The sequence below is a fragment of the Watersipora subatra genome, chromosome 6, assembly GCF_963576615.1.
Source record: "Watersipora subatra chromosome 6, tzWatSuba1.1, whole genome shotgun sequence".
NCBI lineage: Eukaryota > Metazoa > Bryozoa > Gymnolaemata > Cheilostomatida > Watersiporidae > Watersipora > Watersipora subatra.
In genome coordinates, this window is record NC_088713.1 from 17131696 (window position 1) to 17151941 (window position 20246).

The 20246-nt window shown below is 33.2% G+C and overlaps 1 protein-coding gene across 1 annotated transcript in view; it reads right to left on the reverse strand.

Moving 5' to 3' along the window:
- Window positions 1–20246, reverse strand: part of LOC137398492 (protein FAM78B-like) — an 84710-nt gene that overhangs the window by 47695 nt on the left and 16769 nt on the right. The window contains exon 2 of the mRNA XM_068084606.1: window positions 9198–9344. Coding sequence (XP_067940707.1) covers window positions 9198–9309 — 112 coding nt within the window. The 5' untranslated portion in view covers window positions 9310–9344. The remainder of the gene's footprint in view (window positions 1–9197; window positions 9345–20246) is intronic.

Consider the following 20246-nt stretch of genomic DNA (forward strand, 5'->3'; position numbering starts at 1 on the left):
GACTGAATTATAGGCTTTTTTCAAATTAGTGTGATTTTATAAAATAATAGTATGCTTGCAGTCACATGTGCCGTGAGAAATCATTATTTATGATCATTACAAGTACAATTATTCCCTACAGCTTGCAATGTAGTTGAGTGGTGGGGTGGTTCGTGTGTCGATCAACTGAGCCAAATATCTGAGTTCAATTCCTGTGCCTTAAGTTTTCTTTCTAATGTTTTTCACAGGACCTCAATGGGCCACATCTTTTATTATAGTGAATATTACTTATTTTATGATCTTTTTGATGAGCTAATACACTTTCAATTAAATGGATTCACTAAGTGCCAGCTTCTGCAAAGCAATACATTAAATACTAGGTTGCTGTCAGCATAAAAATAGTTTTTATTTTTTGAATGAAATGCTATTGCCTTAAAATCTAATATCTCATCATCACTCTTCAAACAATCAATAATCTCATATTTTTATGAGCCGAACTCAAAAAGATTCCAAAAGTGGTGACAATTCCAACATCTAATCTCAGGTAACTGCAGCAACACTCAGCAACATTCATGGATCAACATCAAATTCTTCGCAGTTCCATAATTTTAAGCAGTTTGTTTAATGAAAAATATTTAAGTTATAAAGTTATTGATAGGCCTTTTACTGATATCTAGCCTTTGCTCCAAATTATAGTAATCACAACCTTAAACCTAAGATATTCAACCCTCGGGGAAAAGAATCAAAGTACAGATGTAGCTAATTCTCAAGAACACTAAGATTCAACCTGTCTTGAGCTAAAACACATTTTTACATTAACAAGTCCAAAATAACACAAAGTGATACTCTACCTCAGTAACAAATACAGTTTATAGGTTTTTCAATGTATTTATTCAGCTGGTGTGACATCAGGGCCTGTTTTGATTAACATAACATGGATATTTATGCAAGAATGAGAAAAAGGCTTACAAAGTTATTGGTCCCCTTCTGAAGCCTAAAAACGATTGTGCAAATCTGAGAAAAAAATTACTTTTGATAGGGTTCGAACTCATGACCCGTAACCAACTGCACCAATTCACCATATTGCTACACTTTGGAATAACTGTGTAAATATTTGTGTTCTATTCTTTATATCAAAGACAAACCAAAGGATAAACAATGGCCAATAATAACATACCAAGTAAAAAGGTCATTTGTTGATAATTGCCACAGCACAAATGTCAATTTCTCACAGCACCCTAAAGGGCCACGATACACTGTTTGAAAACCACGACCTTATACAACAGAAACCACCCAGCATCTACAGATATCAGCTAAAGTTTAAGTTTGATCCAAGTGTAAAATTTAAGTTTAAGTTTAAATTTAAAGTTTAAATTCAAGTCTAAGTTTAAGTTTAAAACTAAAGTTGTAATTATTCAAAAGTTAAATTAATAATTTTACTTTAAAATAAAAGTAAATTTAATTTGATGTAGTAAAACTGTGACAATTTTTAAAAGCCTGGCAGCAAAAAACAATAACGCAAAGCCTCATGTTATGTTTATCACGTGGTGTTGAGGAAGGGGGCATTAAAACATGGTAAGGGAAATAACTGCTACATCAAATTACTTCATTCAATCATTGCTAACATAATTTGGCATACAATTAATTTTTTTTGAAGCACTGATGAGCAGCGATGATGTCAATCGCTGCCAGGAACCAAAGCAACTGTTACCATGGTGACGGATAGGGACTGACTACAAAGACACATTAACACCTGCGCAGCTGACTGCTCCCTGCTTGAATATGATCAAACAGAACATTAGCCTTAGAAGGAACTCTTGTCTGTTCCTGACTTGTTACTGACTAGCATTTGATGACATGGTAATATATAAATTATAATATAATATAAATTATAAATTACACATGCATAAACACTTCATTTAAAAGTTAAAATAGTAAATGTTGGATATGCTGATTAAAAAGAAATTTTCTTTGCAAAAAACTTTTTTATCTGTGCTAATCCAGGCATTCACCTAGTAATATAATACAGTATAATATAGTATATACTATATTATATAGTATTATATATAGTACTATATAGTAATATTATTTAATATAGGATAATATAATAATTTAGTAAAATATGTTATAACATACAATATATAAAATAAGTAAATATTTACTATAATAAGACACGTGTCTGTTTGTCCGTCTATGTGAAGACACATTTAAAGCGTTAGGGAAAAAAGATTCAACAGTATTCGACCTTCGGCTTAGTAGACTGCTACTCTACCTCCTCCTTGCCATATTATAGAATAATTGTACAGTTACTTATCATACCTGATAATCTCTCACGGCGTACCAGCTCACCAGGATACTAGTAAAATATGATATAGTCTAATATAATCATATAATATTAACAACTAATATTAATAATAATACAACTAAAAGACTGCTACTCTACCAACTTCTCATTGCCATATTTTGGAATAATTGTGAAACTAGTTATTATACCTAAGATCTCTCACCGAGCATCTGACCATCAGGGTACTAGTACAAAATGATATAGTATAATATAATAACATAATATTAACAACTAATATTAATACAGATGAAATATTGAACATAATAATGTTTAGAGTTTAGCTATAAAAATTGTGGTAGGGTCACTAATCAAGTTTTGTGAAACCAAACTTTAAACAAGACATTGTACCAAAAGCAAGAAACTTGTTGGTAATTGCCCAACTGTAGCAGATGATTTGGAACAGTTTGGAAGCCAAAGTTGAGCTTGAGGTTTTAGATTACAAAGCAATTAGTTATAATCGTGACACTTTATGCTTTTTATAGCAATGAATCCAAAAGCATTCCTGGTTAAAATGAATTGAAGTTACGTTGGGGCTTGTTATTGGCTTTTAAAAATAGAAAATTTAGTGAGGTCAATCACCTTCAAATAGTTTTCGATAAAAACAGTAGCAATGACTACATTCTTTACTATGGTAAGAACCCTTATGTCCGTCTGTCCGACGGTGGGGCTTCAAGGATATGTAAAAAGATTGCTTCTAATGTGATTTGAACTTATAACCTAATGCTTTCAATACCATCACCCTACCACCCGCACCAATCTGCCACCTTACCGTTTATGAGATAATTTTGCAGTTACTTACTACACCTATCAGGGTAATAGTCTAAAATAAAGTATGTTGTAAGCAGCCAGTAGCTAGGATAAGAACCGTCTGTTTATCCTGGTAAATAGCACTTAGACATTTATTGCCATCTTATTAATGGATTATTTAATTAATCACTAGAATATTTGATTTAAACCTGATGAGAGTTAGCGGTGGTCAACTTGATATTCGTAGCTAAAATCAGAATAACTTTCTCTCTGATAAACATAAACATTTGAATACAAGTGAAAATTGTTGCAGCTACTCAGTAAGTTGAGCAGGCTAGTTCATCCGGGGGTGCGACTACAGCCCGACTTATGGATAAGGTTTTGAGCTAAGGTCTACCTTAATAGCTCAGATTCTCTTACAAAATGAACCTTGGTAGCAAATGGTATGATTTATTAGAATTGCCCATAAAGATCTGCATTGTAGACCCAACTCAGAAACAGGATGTCAGACTCCTGTGGGTGCAACAGAAATGCTACTGATTGCGTTATACTAACCCTAGTATCACAGCCTACTACTTAAATATGAGCTTGCACAAAATTTTAGTAGATTTGGCTAGACTTAATATTTTTCTATCATTTACAAATGTCTTTGATGTTTGAGGTGATCTGGCTGCCAGGATGCTTCAAGATAAGAATCGACAAAACTTGATCGTGATTGGACAATTAAAATGCTCAAAAGTAAAATATGTGCGAAATGATGCCACTAGTTACATTCGTTGGTATAGTTGATATTGGCTATTGTGTTTAAGTTGTAGTGCTACGAATCTCTATTCTGTCAGTCTCTTTGCAACTATAGACATCATAATCACACTTTTGCTTGATCAGAACGTTTTGGCTGCGATTAACTTTTGTCGATTCTAATCTTGAAAATTGACAAAACTTGATTTATTGTATTTTGGAAACATCCTGGCAATCAGATCACCTTCAACTCGAAAAACAATCACAAATGATAAAAGCCTATCAATACTTTTTGATAAAATCTACTTAAATTTTATACAAATTCATCTGTAACATGACTAAAGGCCATGACTATATGTCATTCAAATTGATACGATAGTAAGAACTTTTCCGATTATCTGAAGCCATGCTTCCACATCAGAAAATATGATTGCTTTGAGCTGGATTTGAACTCACAAACTTCAGCTTAATAGTCCGACACACTATGACCTGTACTAATCAACTACCTTGCTACATTTAGGAATATTTGCATGCATAGTTGTTATGCCTGATGATCTCTTACATCACACCGAATGGTCATGATATTAGTCACTGTAAGATGCTAATGTTGTTTAGTTTATGTAGTTAAACCTTGAAACTTGGTTAGGTTTGGGTTCAAACCCTGAAAAGGTTACTGGTGGTGATAAAAAGGGCATTTGTTCCTAAATTTTTCTCTCTTTCTCTGCCAAATAAACTCCTTCAAATAAGTCTGACCACGGACAGGCAAGTGCCTAACTGAAGCTTAGTAAATAGTATCTTTAGTGGTACTAGTAGGTGGTGCCTTCTGTTAGTGTAGTTTTAGGTGTACGGTTTATAGTAGTACCTATTTTGGAGTATGCTCTTAGTAGAATGATTTTAGTAGTTTTTCAGCAGTAGGTTTTTAACAGCAACATTTTAAGAAGGCATTCTTAAAGGTGAAGGCCATACAGCCCAGCCAAATTTATCTTTAACAAAACATAAAATTAAATATTTTAATCACACACTCTTTGGCACTGTTTTGATAACTCATTTTGTTGTATATATCTTTACGATAGAATTTTGCTTGAACAACAAATTTTAGAAGGCACAGGAGTGTAAACTGCAGCAGTAAATAACAGCGTATCTTTCACGCTGCTACAATACCACTTAGAATTCGGCGTTACAAGGTGAGACTGCAGAATTCTTAAATGGAAAGTCGCTTGGCAAAATTTTCTTTAAAAGATAGGCACAAGTTTTCCCTCACTCAGTTAGTCTGGCTATGAATGAAACTTTTAAACTATACACATTTGGATGCTTGCAGCTCAGAGCGCTGAGAGAGATCGTCAAGTATAATAACTATGTGTACAATTAGTAATAAATTTGGAATGTATGTAGATGAGTGATGCAGTTGGTAGCATGCCTAACCACAACTCAGAACATTCTGAGTTCTTTTCCTCAGTAAAGCTGATTTTTTTCAAATGTTTTAACCTTTGGCTTTGGATGTTTGGACAGACAGGGCTCATAAAGATGGTTCACACTATATTGACAGATGTCAGTGTTAATTACACAATCCCTCGGTGACTGTCTGCAACAACAATGTTCACAAGATCTCAAACCTGTTCGTATTTACATCAGCGAAATGCCCACAGCATAGCGCCGTTATGCAAGGTGGTAGCGGAAACGAAATACTGGATTCACAGGAACTGGCACAAAAATAAGGACTGAGCAATCCGCAATGACCAATCATCATTGCCGATGTGGTACACAATGCACAGGCTGGGAGAAATGCTTCACAAACTATCGGAAAAATTTGATAGCTGCAAACTATCTTTAAGTATCCGCCTTGCCTCGACCATGCCTTCAGTTTACGGTGCCCATAATCGACGAGAGGACAACGCCGAAATATGGTGTGAACCAGTCTTCATTACAGTAAATATTAACTGTCACAGATTGCTTATGTTTACCTTCAACCATTTACTCTAACTATGGATGAAACCTTGAAAATACACAAAGTAACTGTTAAAGATAATGACTATATCTAACTGAGAGATCACATGTTAGCCTCTAAAAACAACGAAACAACATGTCAGACAGCTACAGAGGTTCTTAAAGATTAGTATCTGAGATTATTGTCTATAATAACCACTTAGAACATCCTCAAAGATAATGGTTAGTTATGGTGTTTAATCCTTAGGCCTGAGCGCATGAGGAGAACTCATGATAGATGCACAAACTAGGAGATTACTTGACTTGCATTCCAATCAATCATATCCTCAGCTTCCACCCAACTAACGCTAGCGAAGGGAACCCAACGCACAGCAAGTACCATCTTTATATTAAAGATGGTACTTGCACAGAGTTTTAGTAGATTTTATCAGAAAGTATCGACATTTTTCTATCATTAGTGATTGTTTTTGATGTTTGAGGTGATCTGACTTTGTATTAATCTCAGCTGCACAAACTTTTAGTAGATTTTATCATAGTGTCTCCACATTTTTTTAATCCTTTGTGATTGTTTTTGAGGTTTGAGGTGATCTGACTTCCAAGATGCTTCAAGACATCATATGACATCACATAGACATCATGCTTGGTTAGGTTTGGGTTCAAAACTAGAAAGGCCACTTGTGGTGATAAAAAGAGTATTTGACCCTAAATTTTCTCTCTCTCTCTGCCAAATCAACTCCTTCAACAAACTACATCAAATCAACATTCTGGCAATCGGACCACCTCATCGATCAAAAACAATCGTTCTTCGCACAAGTTCATCTTTAATATAAAGCGGTTATGTCAGAATTTTCTCTTGTAGGTTTTTGACCAAGCTGATCGCTGATTGCTAATGGTTGTATATTGTGTTGTATATTATATATTAGGGCTTCCTGATTAGAGGCGTGAGCTAATGGTAGTAGAGATGCAAAACTCAATCGTGAACACGAAGAAAGTCTATTCGTCGTTGCAACAACTTGCCTATGTGAATCCGAGTTTTTTTATCTCTTCTATATATAAAAAATTAATATCATAACGTCATCAATCCTGGGCACTTCTCTTCGTCACAAAGAAACAAGTTCCGATCAGATAATAGCAGAGAAAAAGCAGGGAAAAAGCAGAAAAAAATCCCAGACCATAAATTGAGTTGTTTTTATATATTGCTGCTGTGTGAAAACGTTAGACGCTTTCTTAGAATGACCTTCCAATAACATATCGTTTTTATATATTCCGAATATTTCTGTTTTATTATGTTTTGTGCCTTTTTGTTTTACTCAAAACAAGAAGTGAGATTGCCTTCGTCAGTCGTAGAAGGTTCAGCGATGGAACGGAGTAGGAAAGTGCTGCCCTATAGTAACAAATAGCAACCTTTCTTCAAGCTCACAACTTCAATGTGTGAAAAAAGTATAGAACCCAAAGAACGACCTTTTGACCTTTTTAGCCAGCATATCTATTTTAATAAATCCCACTTTGTCATGGCGTGTCTGTCTGTTAGTTCAAATGAATGCCACGCGTTTCCACATTTTTTGGCCGACGTTTTTCAAACTCCACACGCATATTCTGCATGCCTTCCACCAGGTTGCTAAAATATTTCATTTCAAAACTCCATCTGGTTACTGAAAAACAGGCTCTTTAACATCGACCTGCTAGCTATCTGACTGATAATAAAAAAATCTCGGGCATCTTCATACTTTATGCTAATAAATGCTACTTAACCAGATTTTAAAACAAACCTCATGGATTTTTATTTAGCAATCAAAATCCATGAAGCTTTTACTGCTGAGAAACCTCATGATCTGCAAGATCAAGATATGTTAAAAAAAGTTTAGACCGGCCATTTTTAGAACACTTCGACACTCTCAAAATACTTGCTGCACGAAGTCTGTACGAATGGTGATGCACCAAAATGAATAAATGTCAAAGATCTGAGCTGGGTTCAAGTGAATCCTGAAAGGTTACGAGAATAATATGGAAGTTATCCCAAACTAGATATGGTGCTAATATGCTTTCAGTAGAAGGTAGTCTCTGTGCAGTAGCAGGTGTGTTATTTAGGCAGCTAGACCACTAATGATCTAGCCATCTAAAACACATCTTCTGAGAACAAGAGGTTGAAGTTCAGCTCTGAGGAAAAAGCATCCAACCTTAAGTTACTCATCACAACTGGGTATGCTGCCAGTCGTTGAGGTTTTCTTGTTATTGGTCTTAGACGTGTTTAGCCAAAATATGTCAAGGTTGCAGTAGCAATGTTTGCTCAACAACACTCTTAAAAAGCTTGCACAGCCTCTAGAAGTGCAAACAATGCTTTTAGAAAAGGTACGATTTAGTGATGTATTTTATTTTTATGATTTTAGTAGCAAATTTTTTGTAGTTTGTTACAATAATTAAAAAGAAATATTGCGGTATTCTACTTTTAGCCCCAAAAGAAATAGTAATACTTTTTGCTCAAAAAAGTATTACTAGCTGACTATCCCTGACTATCTACTCAATTCAGATAGAAAATAGTTCTTATATATTTAACTCTTTTGATCAAAAAACAAAAAAAACTAAATTACAATTTACTATGCAAGCAAGTTAAATGCTTTTGTTATTGGCATTTTGTTCAAAATAGTTTGCTAGCAAGCAGCACTTATGAGTTTACCATCTAGGTCTAACACAGTATATACTATCTTCAACATATCGATACTAAGAGTAAAGTTGCTGAAACCGACCCACTGCTATAGACATACAGCCGTATGTTCTCTATCATTATGAAATTTTTTTCCTCCAAGATTTGGCAACATGTCATACATATAAAACAATTAAATTTTGTTATCTGCCTAAAATCAGGCTAAATATTATCTGTGCTTTGCTTTAGTATTTGGTGAAACTGCATCACTAGTAAAGAAGTCTTGTTACTAAACTCAAGTCCAATCCATGCATACTGCGTAGTATCGATGACACTTCACACTTCAAAAATTTTTTTCTGTTGCCATGGTTGATGTCAACTAGTAGGAGTAGTAACACAAGTTCAGTATGATATTGATACGTTACAACTGTGAAAAAGATAAATTTCGATTTGAACAACTGTGTTAGTTTGGTATGCCCCAGACGCGATGTATGCCTTTAGTCATGAACGTGCACGTGTGCATCCAAAGATGTGTCAGTTAAGTGCCACGAGATCTGACATCTGATCTAGAGAGCACTTGCAAAGTGTGCCAGCTTTTTGAAGGTCGCGCCAATGTTAGTGACAGTGTGCCAGTTTAGCAGATAGTACGTGATTCTATGGTATACTAATTAAGACAATCAGCTGAGGGTATGCAGTTTTGAAAGCATACTACCTTTTCGACCAATTTTGAAAAATTTTACTCAGGACCTTGCTCTATGTTTCAAAGCCTCTTACTATTTATATCCATGGCATCAGTGAACCAACCTGTCTGGTAAGGAGATATCTTGCTTGCATTGTTACTGCAGTCACTACAACACTGACACTCTGGTCTGTCTGTTCGTCTCCACTTCCTTTCTGTACCTCTACTCGGATCCATTCCTTTGAGACAGAATCCTAGGAAACTTTTTAGTCCTTTTGAATTCCAAAACAATTATATCCCACCATCCAACTGGTACAGGCAAACGAAGAGTCAAATTTCCAAAAATGTTGTCAAGACCGAGAAGCCAGAATACCAACGTGGTGGAGAATCACCAGGCTCCTTGCCATTCTGTTAAACTTTAAGTTTCAAACTTGCCTACTGAACTGGAACGAGGTGCTCTTGTGCGACGCCACACAGTAGCGTAGCTAGTGGTTCGTCAGGGAAAGTGGTAGCAATTTGCATTTATTCTGAGTCATTAACAGAGGAAACCACGCCGTTGTCAGGTAACACCAGGGGATTGTAGGCAGATTTGCCAATCATATGAATATGTATGGAGTTTTTAATGTTTTGCAGTAATATTAAGGCATACTACAGCTCGCGTGTCACTGCATCTTTATCTCTCTTTGCATTTCATCTCTTCAGAGAGATTCGATGATTTAAAAGGCAAAAGTAATTATAATCAAAATTTTTTTACACCTTTAAAAACTATACTGCTATTAAAATGAGTTTTACTAGGTGACTGACTCAGTTACAGAAGCTAATGCGGCACCTATTGATTAAAAGTCTAGCAAATGAGTGAACTAGAATAAAATTCCTAGCTCATTGGTAGGGGCTGATAGTTCAATACTCCAGTGACACCCAACTAGTGAAACAAATTCTTAAAAATGAACCTACCAAAAATTGTTAGTAGATTTTATTAGAAAGTATTATTATTTTTTATTATTTGCAATTGTTTTTGATGTTCGAAATGATCTGACAGCCAAAATTTTTCAAGATTAAAATCGACAAAACTTGATTGCGGTTAAAACGCTCACTATGTGATTATAACGTCAATAGTTGTAAAGAGACCGACAAAACAGAGGCATGTAACGCTGTAACTTGAACGCTGTAGCCGATATCAACTATAGCAACGATAGCGACAAGTGACACCATTTCGCATAAGCTTTTCTTCTGTATTTTTTTCGGAGGTTTTTAGGCGCGCTGAAATTTTGCTGACTTTAATTTTAAAATATTTTGGCAGTTAGATCACTTTAAATAAAAAAAGCAATAACATACGATAGAAAAATACTTTCTGATAAAATCTATTAAATTTTGAAGCAAGGTCCTCTTTAACCATCTGCTAGATGTTTCTCTATTAGCATCAAGACACGAGACAGTTACGACTGTACTGTATAAGGTAGCCCTAGTGCTTACAGCTCCTGCTTGTAGGAAAAAAGGAGAGGTAATACTCAAAGCCCTCAAAGTACTTAATTAGACTAACAAATGCTATATTTGGAACAACAGCAAAAAATAATAGTGCCAATTTATTGCAATCAGGTCCAATTTTATTGGTTTAGTTTTTAAAAAATTCAATAAAATTTGCCTTAAAATATTTTCTTATTTATTTTTTCTTATAATTTAATGCAAAATTCTTTAATTTAAAAATTAACTGTGTAAGGTTTGGACACCGCCCAGGTTATAATCTGTCGACTTATAAATTTTAGAGTAGTTTTTATTGTTAAGGCATATATTTAAAAGCCACAATTTTAATACCAAGAGCTAAAAGCTGCCTCAAAACAACATATATAGGATTTTTTATGTCTTTTCATTTTTAGGAAATAATGTCTCCTAAATCCTATAGGCTTCTTCATCTGCTGTCTAGAATATGCCTAAATTATTTTTATCTCTCGCACAGATGTTCTGGTAGTTTATTAAATATAATTTAAAAATTTAGAATTCAATGCCAGATCTGTTTTTAATAAATCTACTTTTACTTATAATCTTATTTGCTAAATATTGTTTATATTTTAAAGGGTCTCATGTTATGCCTGTAGTTCCTACACTTTTTACTATAGTTTAATATAGTAAACTACTAGGTCTAATTAAATTTTATAATATAGTTGATGCTTTTATTTTGTACGCTTTTAGTCTTTTAATATAATTTTGTTTTTAAAGGCTATTCAACATGATATAATTGGTTTGATATGGGCTATAGTATATGTATTACCAACTAATCAGGAATATTGCTGTTTAATGTTATATTTAGTAAAAACAATATAATATAATAGCAAATAATATAAAAAAACATTATATAGTATTATGTAATATAATATCATACATCATAATATATTTCATAATAAAATAAAATAGTATAATGCAATATAATATAATAAAATATAGGATAATGTAATAAAACATAAAATAATTATATAAATAAATATTTTTAATTTATATATATTATATTATATAATATAATATATAGTATTATATATTATATTATATAATATATAATATAATATATAATATATTATAATATAATATATATATTAATATATTATAATATATTATATATAATATATATTAATATATTATATATTATAACATATAATATTATATTATTATATAATATAATATTATAATATATTGTATATATAATATATTATATATATATTATATTAAGATATATAATTTAAATAAATATAATAATTAATAATATAATAATAATAAAGTATAATTTAATATAATAAAATACAGTAAAAATTTACCTAGCATGATAAAACACAATATACCGTAACCTTAATAACTTGGTGCTCCCATTAGTTTGCTAGTGAATACACTCCTGCAAACAGTTAATGTTTTTCTGGTAATAAGCTCTTTTCGTTGTCATGGCAATGAATGAATAATCACCAACGCAGACACTAATAAATCGTACCGTGAACTGCCGAGATTAAAACAAAAGGTTTACTCAAGAATAGTTGACAGACATCCTCATGCGCGTGCATTACGGAGCCATAAGAGTCATTGATAACTGTGAGTTATAAGGAACCAAAGCTAAGATACAAAATAAGTGCAACGTAATTTTAACAAAACAGAGTAAACTACATAATGTAAAATTTACCCTAGCTTACAATTTGTAGAATTTGCCAGCAGAACATGCTAGTCAGAAATCTCGTAATGAAAGTCAAAGAAAATTCTTTTTTATGGACTAAAGGTCAGAGTAAGTTCAAGGCCACAAGAGAGCTAAAGATTTTATGCTATATTGTTAGTCTAGTATGGTTCTTCGGGTTGATTTTGTATCTGGTTACAGTCAGCATTGGAGCAACTTGGTGTATTATGTAATACATGGACCACTCCAAGATTGCTGAAGAAAAACTTTAACCTGCCCCAACAAATCATGGCAAACATTCAACCAAGATAACTGTTCAACCTGGTCGAACAGTTCTCAAACATCATATACCTAATCAGCTATACACGAGAAGACAAATCCAAAGAATGTACTGGTTTTAGAGGTAAGTCACATGTCATGCATTAGAACTAGCCACAAGTGAGATAAAATGATGCATTATTTTTTCACAGAATATTCCACCCATCCTTACTTTCCTAACAGAACTTTTTACTAGCTAAAGTCAAGGAAGCTGGTAAGACAAGTGGGCCTGTGAGTGTATCTGTACAATTCGGTAAAATCGCTACTGGATGCCTAAAATAGATAAAACTTTTGTTAGCACTGTTATGTGTGTGCATATTGGTAAGACAACAGTTACATGGGTACACATTTTGTTTGAAGTTTGTTGAGTTCTGCCTCTGTCAAAAAGATTTTACAAAATTTCAAACCAATTTAAGGAAATTAAAAAAAGCCAAAGCAGTTTACAGTACTTCGGAGAGTGTGTAAGTAATTAAATCTGTATTAATTTTTATTTACTATACTGTTTAGTTAAACGTTACTTATTTAAACCAGTAAATCACAAAAAAACCGAAGTGAAATAATAAACATTAAGGGTATCAACAGATTCTATCAAGAATAGCCTGAGAGGCAGAATATATATTTGTTATCTGCAGAACAAGGTGAGGATTAACTTGGTTGTAAAGACAACTGTCAGTGACCTTATAGGAGGGGTCAAGAGATTAATTTACCTCTAGCTCCTTGGTACGTCACTGAGTGCTCTAATCACATCACAGGCAGACATAATGAACTTGACATAGTGCATGGCAATAAGGTCCTTATGCTTTGGCCCCTTCTCTATATACTCTATAGGAGCTATGGAACTAAGGCTAAGTGACACATAGTTGCCTGCATATTGCCACTAGGTTCAAATTAAAAACTTATAAACACTATACCATGTCCATTTAAGCTATACTGTAAAAACATGAAAATGCCAAGTTACCATTTTAAAAAAATTACAAAGATTTTCAAGTTTCTCAGTTTAAATTTAATCAAGTTTTTTTGGCTGATTGCCAACCTGTTTTAAAATAAAAGCCATCAGATCAGACCTACCGCGATGGTACAACGAGCTCAATACTAAACTATCTGGTCTCATAGTATTACAATGTGGAAAGCTGTATAAGAGTGGAAAAGCTGTCAATACGTTTGAGAGTTTTGCCACACAAGCATTGGCTCTATGATCTTGACTGGTCATGTCCGAGTCCAGTGACAAGATAACCTCCACCACTGAAAAAATGCCTAATTGCAGAGAACTGTTAAGATTTGGATATTACTCATGCCACTACCAATTGACTTTTTTGGGGATTGACCCAGACCAGTTGTTTGAAGTCAGGCTGCTAGACCACTAGACCACGACTGATCACTTGCTAATGTAGGAATAGTACTACAATACTAACAGTGCTACTAACACTGTAGTAGAAGTAGCAGTTATAGTTTTAGTACTGCTAGTTGGGTTAGTAGTACTAGTTATAGTGACTGATACTACTAACCGTGCAACTGGCTTTAACACATCTAGTAATACTAACGTTATGGGTACTTTTCTATAACTGTACATTTAACACTGCCATCTACATTTATGTGTAGGATTTCTTCTCCTAACTACAGTGCAATAAAAAACTTTTGCCTACATGAAAGGAATGTTTGCCACAAGAATGTTTGTTGACTGCTATTTAAATAGTTTTAATGTTAATTTACGATTAGAAATTTAGTAAAGTTTTTAAATTGAGTATGACAAAATAGGATGAGCCAGCAGTAAATTCACGCATCATGTCTGCTGCTCTGATGATAGGCAACAGCAATTAGATGGAGGCAGCTTTTTGCTGCTAATCGACCAATAAGAGAAGATGGTGATTATTTTTATGATTAAATATTTCTCATGTTTTACTTTTTAAACTGTCCTTCGACTTGCTCATATTTTCTTTTAAATCAAAGCATATATTTTTTACCAATACATTGTTAAAAAAGGTTGCTTCTAGAAGGGCATTTATCTAAGCAAAAATTCAGTTACATCTATAGTTTAAGGGTAAAGATTAACTATGCAGCGTTGACAGCTTATGGTCTTTTGCTGTCTATTATGGAGCCCAATCGACATATATAATACAATAATAAAGCAAAACAATAAATTTTTAATAAAAAAGTAACAATGTTAAAAGCTAGCCAATGGAAACATTAAACCAAATTTTAATTATAAAATTTAAGCTTTGAAAATTTCAGTTAAATTTTCAAATAACAGTTAACTCAAAAATTTGTCATTATATTCCGTTTTTTTCTGATGCATTAGTTGAAAATGCTGTAAATCCATAAACAAAAATCTGTTTTTAATTTTGCCCTACAAATATTATCAAAATGTTTGGATGTTTTGCAAAAATTATCTCATCAGCAACTCTTTTGTGTGAAATAGTTAACAAGGTCTCACTTAAATGGTAGCTCAAAAAACTCTAGACTCACATATATGGGTAATGTGCACACTCCAATTATGATTCACAAGTTTTTAAAATGCCTGCACCACATAACAGAAATGACCTTGACCTCCTTGAAACTAGAGTGCTCAGCCTACCTCAAGTCATCATTGTTTCTGTTGCATTACAAGTCATGTTTATAGAGAAAGGCAACTGATTTTAATGCCCGTGTAAGTAAAAGTTAAATAATTGAAAATACAAAGTAAAATTTAAAATAAAAATAAAGCTCTTTATAATAACTATATGTATTATGCCCGCTGGGCAAATGTAATTATTTTTAAAGTATTTACTGTATTAGAAAAATCAAAGCCTAAACCATTGACAAAGTTGAGAAGTAAAAAGCTAAAGAGATTGTTGGCATTTTAATAGCTTGCTGCAAAACCCGACCAGTAACATTGATGTATCTCTTCAGCAACCACTGAGGTCCTATAGCAACAGCTGTTCGATAACCACAATAAGTTTCCATAAGTTTGCTTGTAATACACATCTATACTTCCATGAAAAATGATTGCTATTTCAAACTCCAAAATCGTGCAGTTTTTAGGGTCAGTAACTAGGAGCATACATTGTTTAGTTAAGGTCAATAAATTTTGTGCTAGTTATACTAACATCCGCTGCCATTGATATGATACGGAATAGTGCTATGTCTTGCTACACTCTATGAGCCGCGGATGTACATAATGTTTTGACCATGTTAAAATATCCTTTGAAATTTCGCTAATATCTAGTTTATTAATAAGTCATGCTGCCAAGGAAAATTTATATCCCTATTAGTAGTACGAGCGTCAGCGTTTAACATTTGAAGCCAGGCTGCCTAACAGAGCTTTTATTCGCTGATTAATTATTATAATTATATATATAAATATATATATATTTATATATATTTATATATATACTATATATATAGTATATATATAAATATAGTATATATATAAATATATATATATAAATATATATATATAAATATATATAAACATAGTATATATATAAATATATATATAGTAAAAAACCATATATTTGGAGAGGAAATAGAAAGATACTGGTATGTAAAAGCAACTGTAATCCCAGTAGTTATTGGAGCATTGGGTGCAATAACATCTGTGCATCAAATGTGGCTTGGTCAAATACCGACAATAGTCAACACAAGCGGGTTACAAAAAAGCGGGTTATTAGAAACGGCTAAGATCTGGAGCCGAGTGCTTGAACTCCCAGGTCTGTGGTGGTGGAGACCAGAGCATAACCACCAGCTTAGGTAAACCATGTGAGGAAACAATTTTCATATACATATTTCTATACATCTTGTGAGCAGCTTAGAAAATACACAACATTTGCTTTAGTCACTCCATACGAGGCTGTAAGAAAAGTGAACTGTTCATAGCTTTTTATTTCCAATTATGCAAACACTTTTAATCTGTTCCAAAATTTACAAAAACTTTAAAAACATTTTGAACATTATTTTACACCATCATCTGTGTACGAGAAAACAGGTAATATGTAAAGCACACTGCGATTTTTATAAATAACCTATTAATACAGTAGGCCAGGCCGGGTAACGAATTGGCATAGCGGTGGCACTTCAATTGTCTCAGATTTTTGTGCGAATTAAAAAACTGGTTATGAAACTAAATGGATAAAAAAAACGGGAACTGCTAGTTGTTATAGCAACCAAAAACATAGTTTTGTAACAAACAAAAGCTTGTTAATGAGAAGAAAGCCGACTAATTTGACAGCTTTTCAATTTTGGTATGAGACACCTCATTACAGCTAATGATATGTTCTAATTAGCAGATTACAGTGTAAGCTAATATTCTAAAAGAGAAATATTTTAAGACAATAATTGCAATTGAAATAATTGACTAATTCAAATATGTTACATTTCTTGCTATAATAAATGCGATGTCTGCCCATCTGGCCGAAGCCACAAATGGTGGTTTCGAAAAAAGCTCACCCCAATCAAGGTTTGAACCCATGACACTCAGCTTGGCAGACTGACACATTAATACCTGCACCATTCCACCACCTTTCAGCTGCCACAAATAATTGTGCATTTACCAATTCTTTGCTCTTTATCAGCACACCTTACAATTTCTCAAAGCAGATCAGACTGTCAGAGTACAACCAGTTATAATAAAAACAGATTTTGATGAAATCTTTATGCATTCATATGCAGTGATTACAAAGCCGTCTGAATGATACAAACTTCATATTGCACTTAAAATAAGTTTCATATTTACAAAAAAAATTAGCATTTTATTAATACCAAGGAAATGAGTTCTATGTCTATATCTAAGCGAACCCAACATCTTACTTAAGCCATGACATTAATGAGCCCTAAGCATTTCCTTTGTGCTTCCATAAACACAATTTGTGTGTTACACTTTTTCAATCACCGCAGAAGTTTGTCAAACTGAACTTATATTGCGTCTAATAGCAAAGGTAGTTTTTTATCATCGGTTATGTATAAGTATTAGTTTGCAGTGCAACTCACTGTTTGGTTAATACAGATTCGTATGCAGCGCCGATTGAGGAAGTATACATCAATCAAAGTAGACAACTTAATCACCTAGGTAGCCTTGTTTGCTGTCACTCTAGTGGAGAAGCAGCTACTGAAACCTGCTCAGTAAAATTTCAACATGTTTACTGAGAAAAATGCAGAAAATTTCATGCTTTTTTGTTGACAGAATATTTTAACTGACGGAATTGACTATTTTCTGATTGAGTGAGTTTTCAGGTTTGATGAAAATTAACTCCTTATGAAGCAGGTATAGTTTAGCCCAATGACTTTAGAAAAACACATCAATTTTAGTCAATCTAGTCAATTTTCCTCAGCTGAACCCGTGGTAACCCGTGGTAACCTCTGAGTTGTTGAAAATTGACTAGTCACTAAAAAGGTATAGAAAAGAAACCTAAATTTTAACAAACAAAATTTTTCGAATATTTTAAATAATTTAAAAAGCGTTGTTTTAGCATTTTGCTACCACCGGTTACAGAAATTGTTCGATCAAAATGAAACTGCCGGAAGTACCTGGTTTAAGTAGTGACATTTATTTTCCGACAAGCAAAGCGATCGCCTTGATTGAACTTGCAATGAAAGAAGCAGGTCTAAAACTAACTTACTAGATAGAGCCACTCCGTTGTAGGTTATTGTGATCGGAGCTCGTCGTGCTAACAGGCAATGTTCTCTCAGTCAGGAATGCGTTAGTAGACCAACTTACAAGTGACCAGTTTGTGTGCTTACATCATCACATTCCATTTATGCTTCTTTCCAAATTTTTAAAATTTTTCTCGAGACAACGTTTGATGAATCTATAACGTTATTAAAAAAACGAGAAAAGGAATACGCAGAACAGAAAGCTAAGTTGAGATTTTGCAAGGTTGGTGGCATGATTATTTTTTGATAGCAACCGTAACCATTTTTGAGAGCTGCTATTATAGTATGACATTGAACATAAACTTTTTGCTATGTGCACCAAATGGCCATGCATGCTCCTCCCTTGCTTTAGTAGGTGGCACTGGCCTAGCTATTTACCCCTTCAGTGCTGCAGTATATATTGCTGGCAGCTTTAAAACTAGAGTCAAACCTTTGCTTTCAAATAAAATTTCAAGCTGTTGGAAAAGCGAACTGTTTACAGTTTTTCTATTTTAAATTACATAAGTACATTTAATCCACTCCAGAACTGGAAAAAATGTTTTAAAGCATTTCTATGCATTAAAAAAGCAGATAATATATAAAGTACACTAATCTGTTTTATAAATATTTTATTAGTAAATGTCTTTGCAGATCTGTCACAGTGTTGATTTTTTCACATTTTTGTGAAAAATAAAAAATTGTCAAGTTATTGAATCAACAAGAGAAGTGCTTTCAATTTCATCAAATAAACTATAGATAATGAAGTTTTATTCCTTTTCTTAAATTGCTTGCTGCAATGACAAAATTTTCCTAAAAACCGAGTTTATGTAGCAGAATAAAAGAAATTTTTTCGTGATTTTTAAACATATTGTTTTAAAATTTTGGTACCATATATGAAAAAGTTGGTTAAATTAACTAGAACTTGCCTGACTCTATCTTGTTTTAAAAGTAATTATATCAAAGCAGTTTTTAAATACATGTAATTCAATAAACATTTATATTGAATAATTTGAAACTATTCTGAACATTAATAATGGAACCCAAATTTATAAATTTAGTGTAAAAGTTTCTTTTAAAACTCAAAACTGTATACTTTTTGACACAACGCAAGAGTAATTTGCTGCATAGAAAATAAAAAATTCAAAAAATGCGTTTAGCAATTACTAGTGGTAAGCTGGGCAATGCCCAAAGATGGGTGCTTCAACCAGATGAACCACAGTTTGGTGTTTAAAAGGCTGGTTCTCAGAAAATAGGCGGAGCTTTGAAACCAAATATTTTTAGTGACTTGTGGAAAGCATGGAGCATATGTGATGTTTCGATGGAATCAAACAAAAATGTAGAAATGTATTGGGTTTACATGGACTAACAGACACATTTGCACATATGTTCACACACACACATGCAAGCACATGCACGCACACGCATGCGCGCACACACGAATGTGCGCACGTGTGTGCGCGCATGAGAAAGCAACTCTGGTACAGAGTTTCTTTCTTATGCAGATATGTGAAGTAGAGCAAGCTTCTTAGTCTAATGCCATTTCAACTTTACCAATAAGATTTTATGATAAAAAATTCACAAGATTTTGAACAACTTTTAAAAGGCTGAAGCTATTTTCTCCCCTGACACATAAGTTGAAGCTCTGGTCAATGGCTAGCGGAAAGTAATTGATTCACAAAATAAGCAACGGTGTAGAAAAAACTTGATATTTTTGTTTTTACCCGTGAAAATCATGTTGAGTAACAAACTAAAAAAAAAAAAAGTGGATATTAATTGTTAAGTTGGCTCATGTAATTTCTTATTGACAAAAACCGCAAACCCTAATAAAAAGAGTAAATATTTTTACATACAGATTTTAAGGAGAAATTATTTATTATTGATAACAAAAAAATTACCAGCCAAATTACTATTTTTTACACTCTTTCAGAGATGAGATGTTTTAGAGGTAACTGAAAAATATAATGGTCGATCTACGTCGAGCCTGATAAGGTGTGCATATGTGTTATGAAGAAAAAATAAATAATTTTAGTGTAAAGCTCTTGTTGTTTAGGAAATATTTTTAGAGTTTTGTCTATTTTTGATCAACATTACTGAGAACTTCAATCAG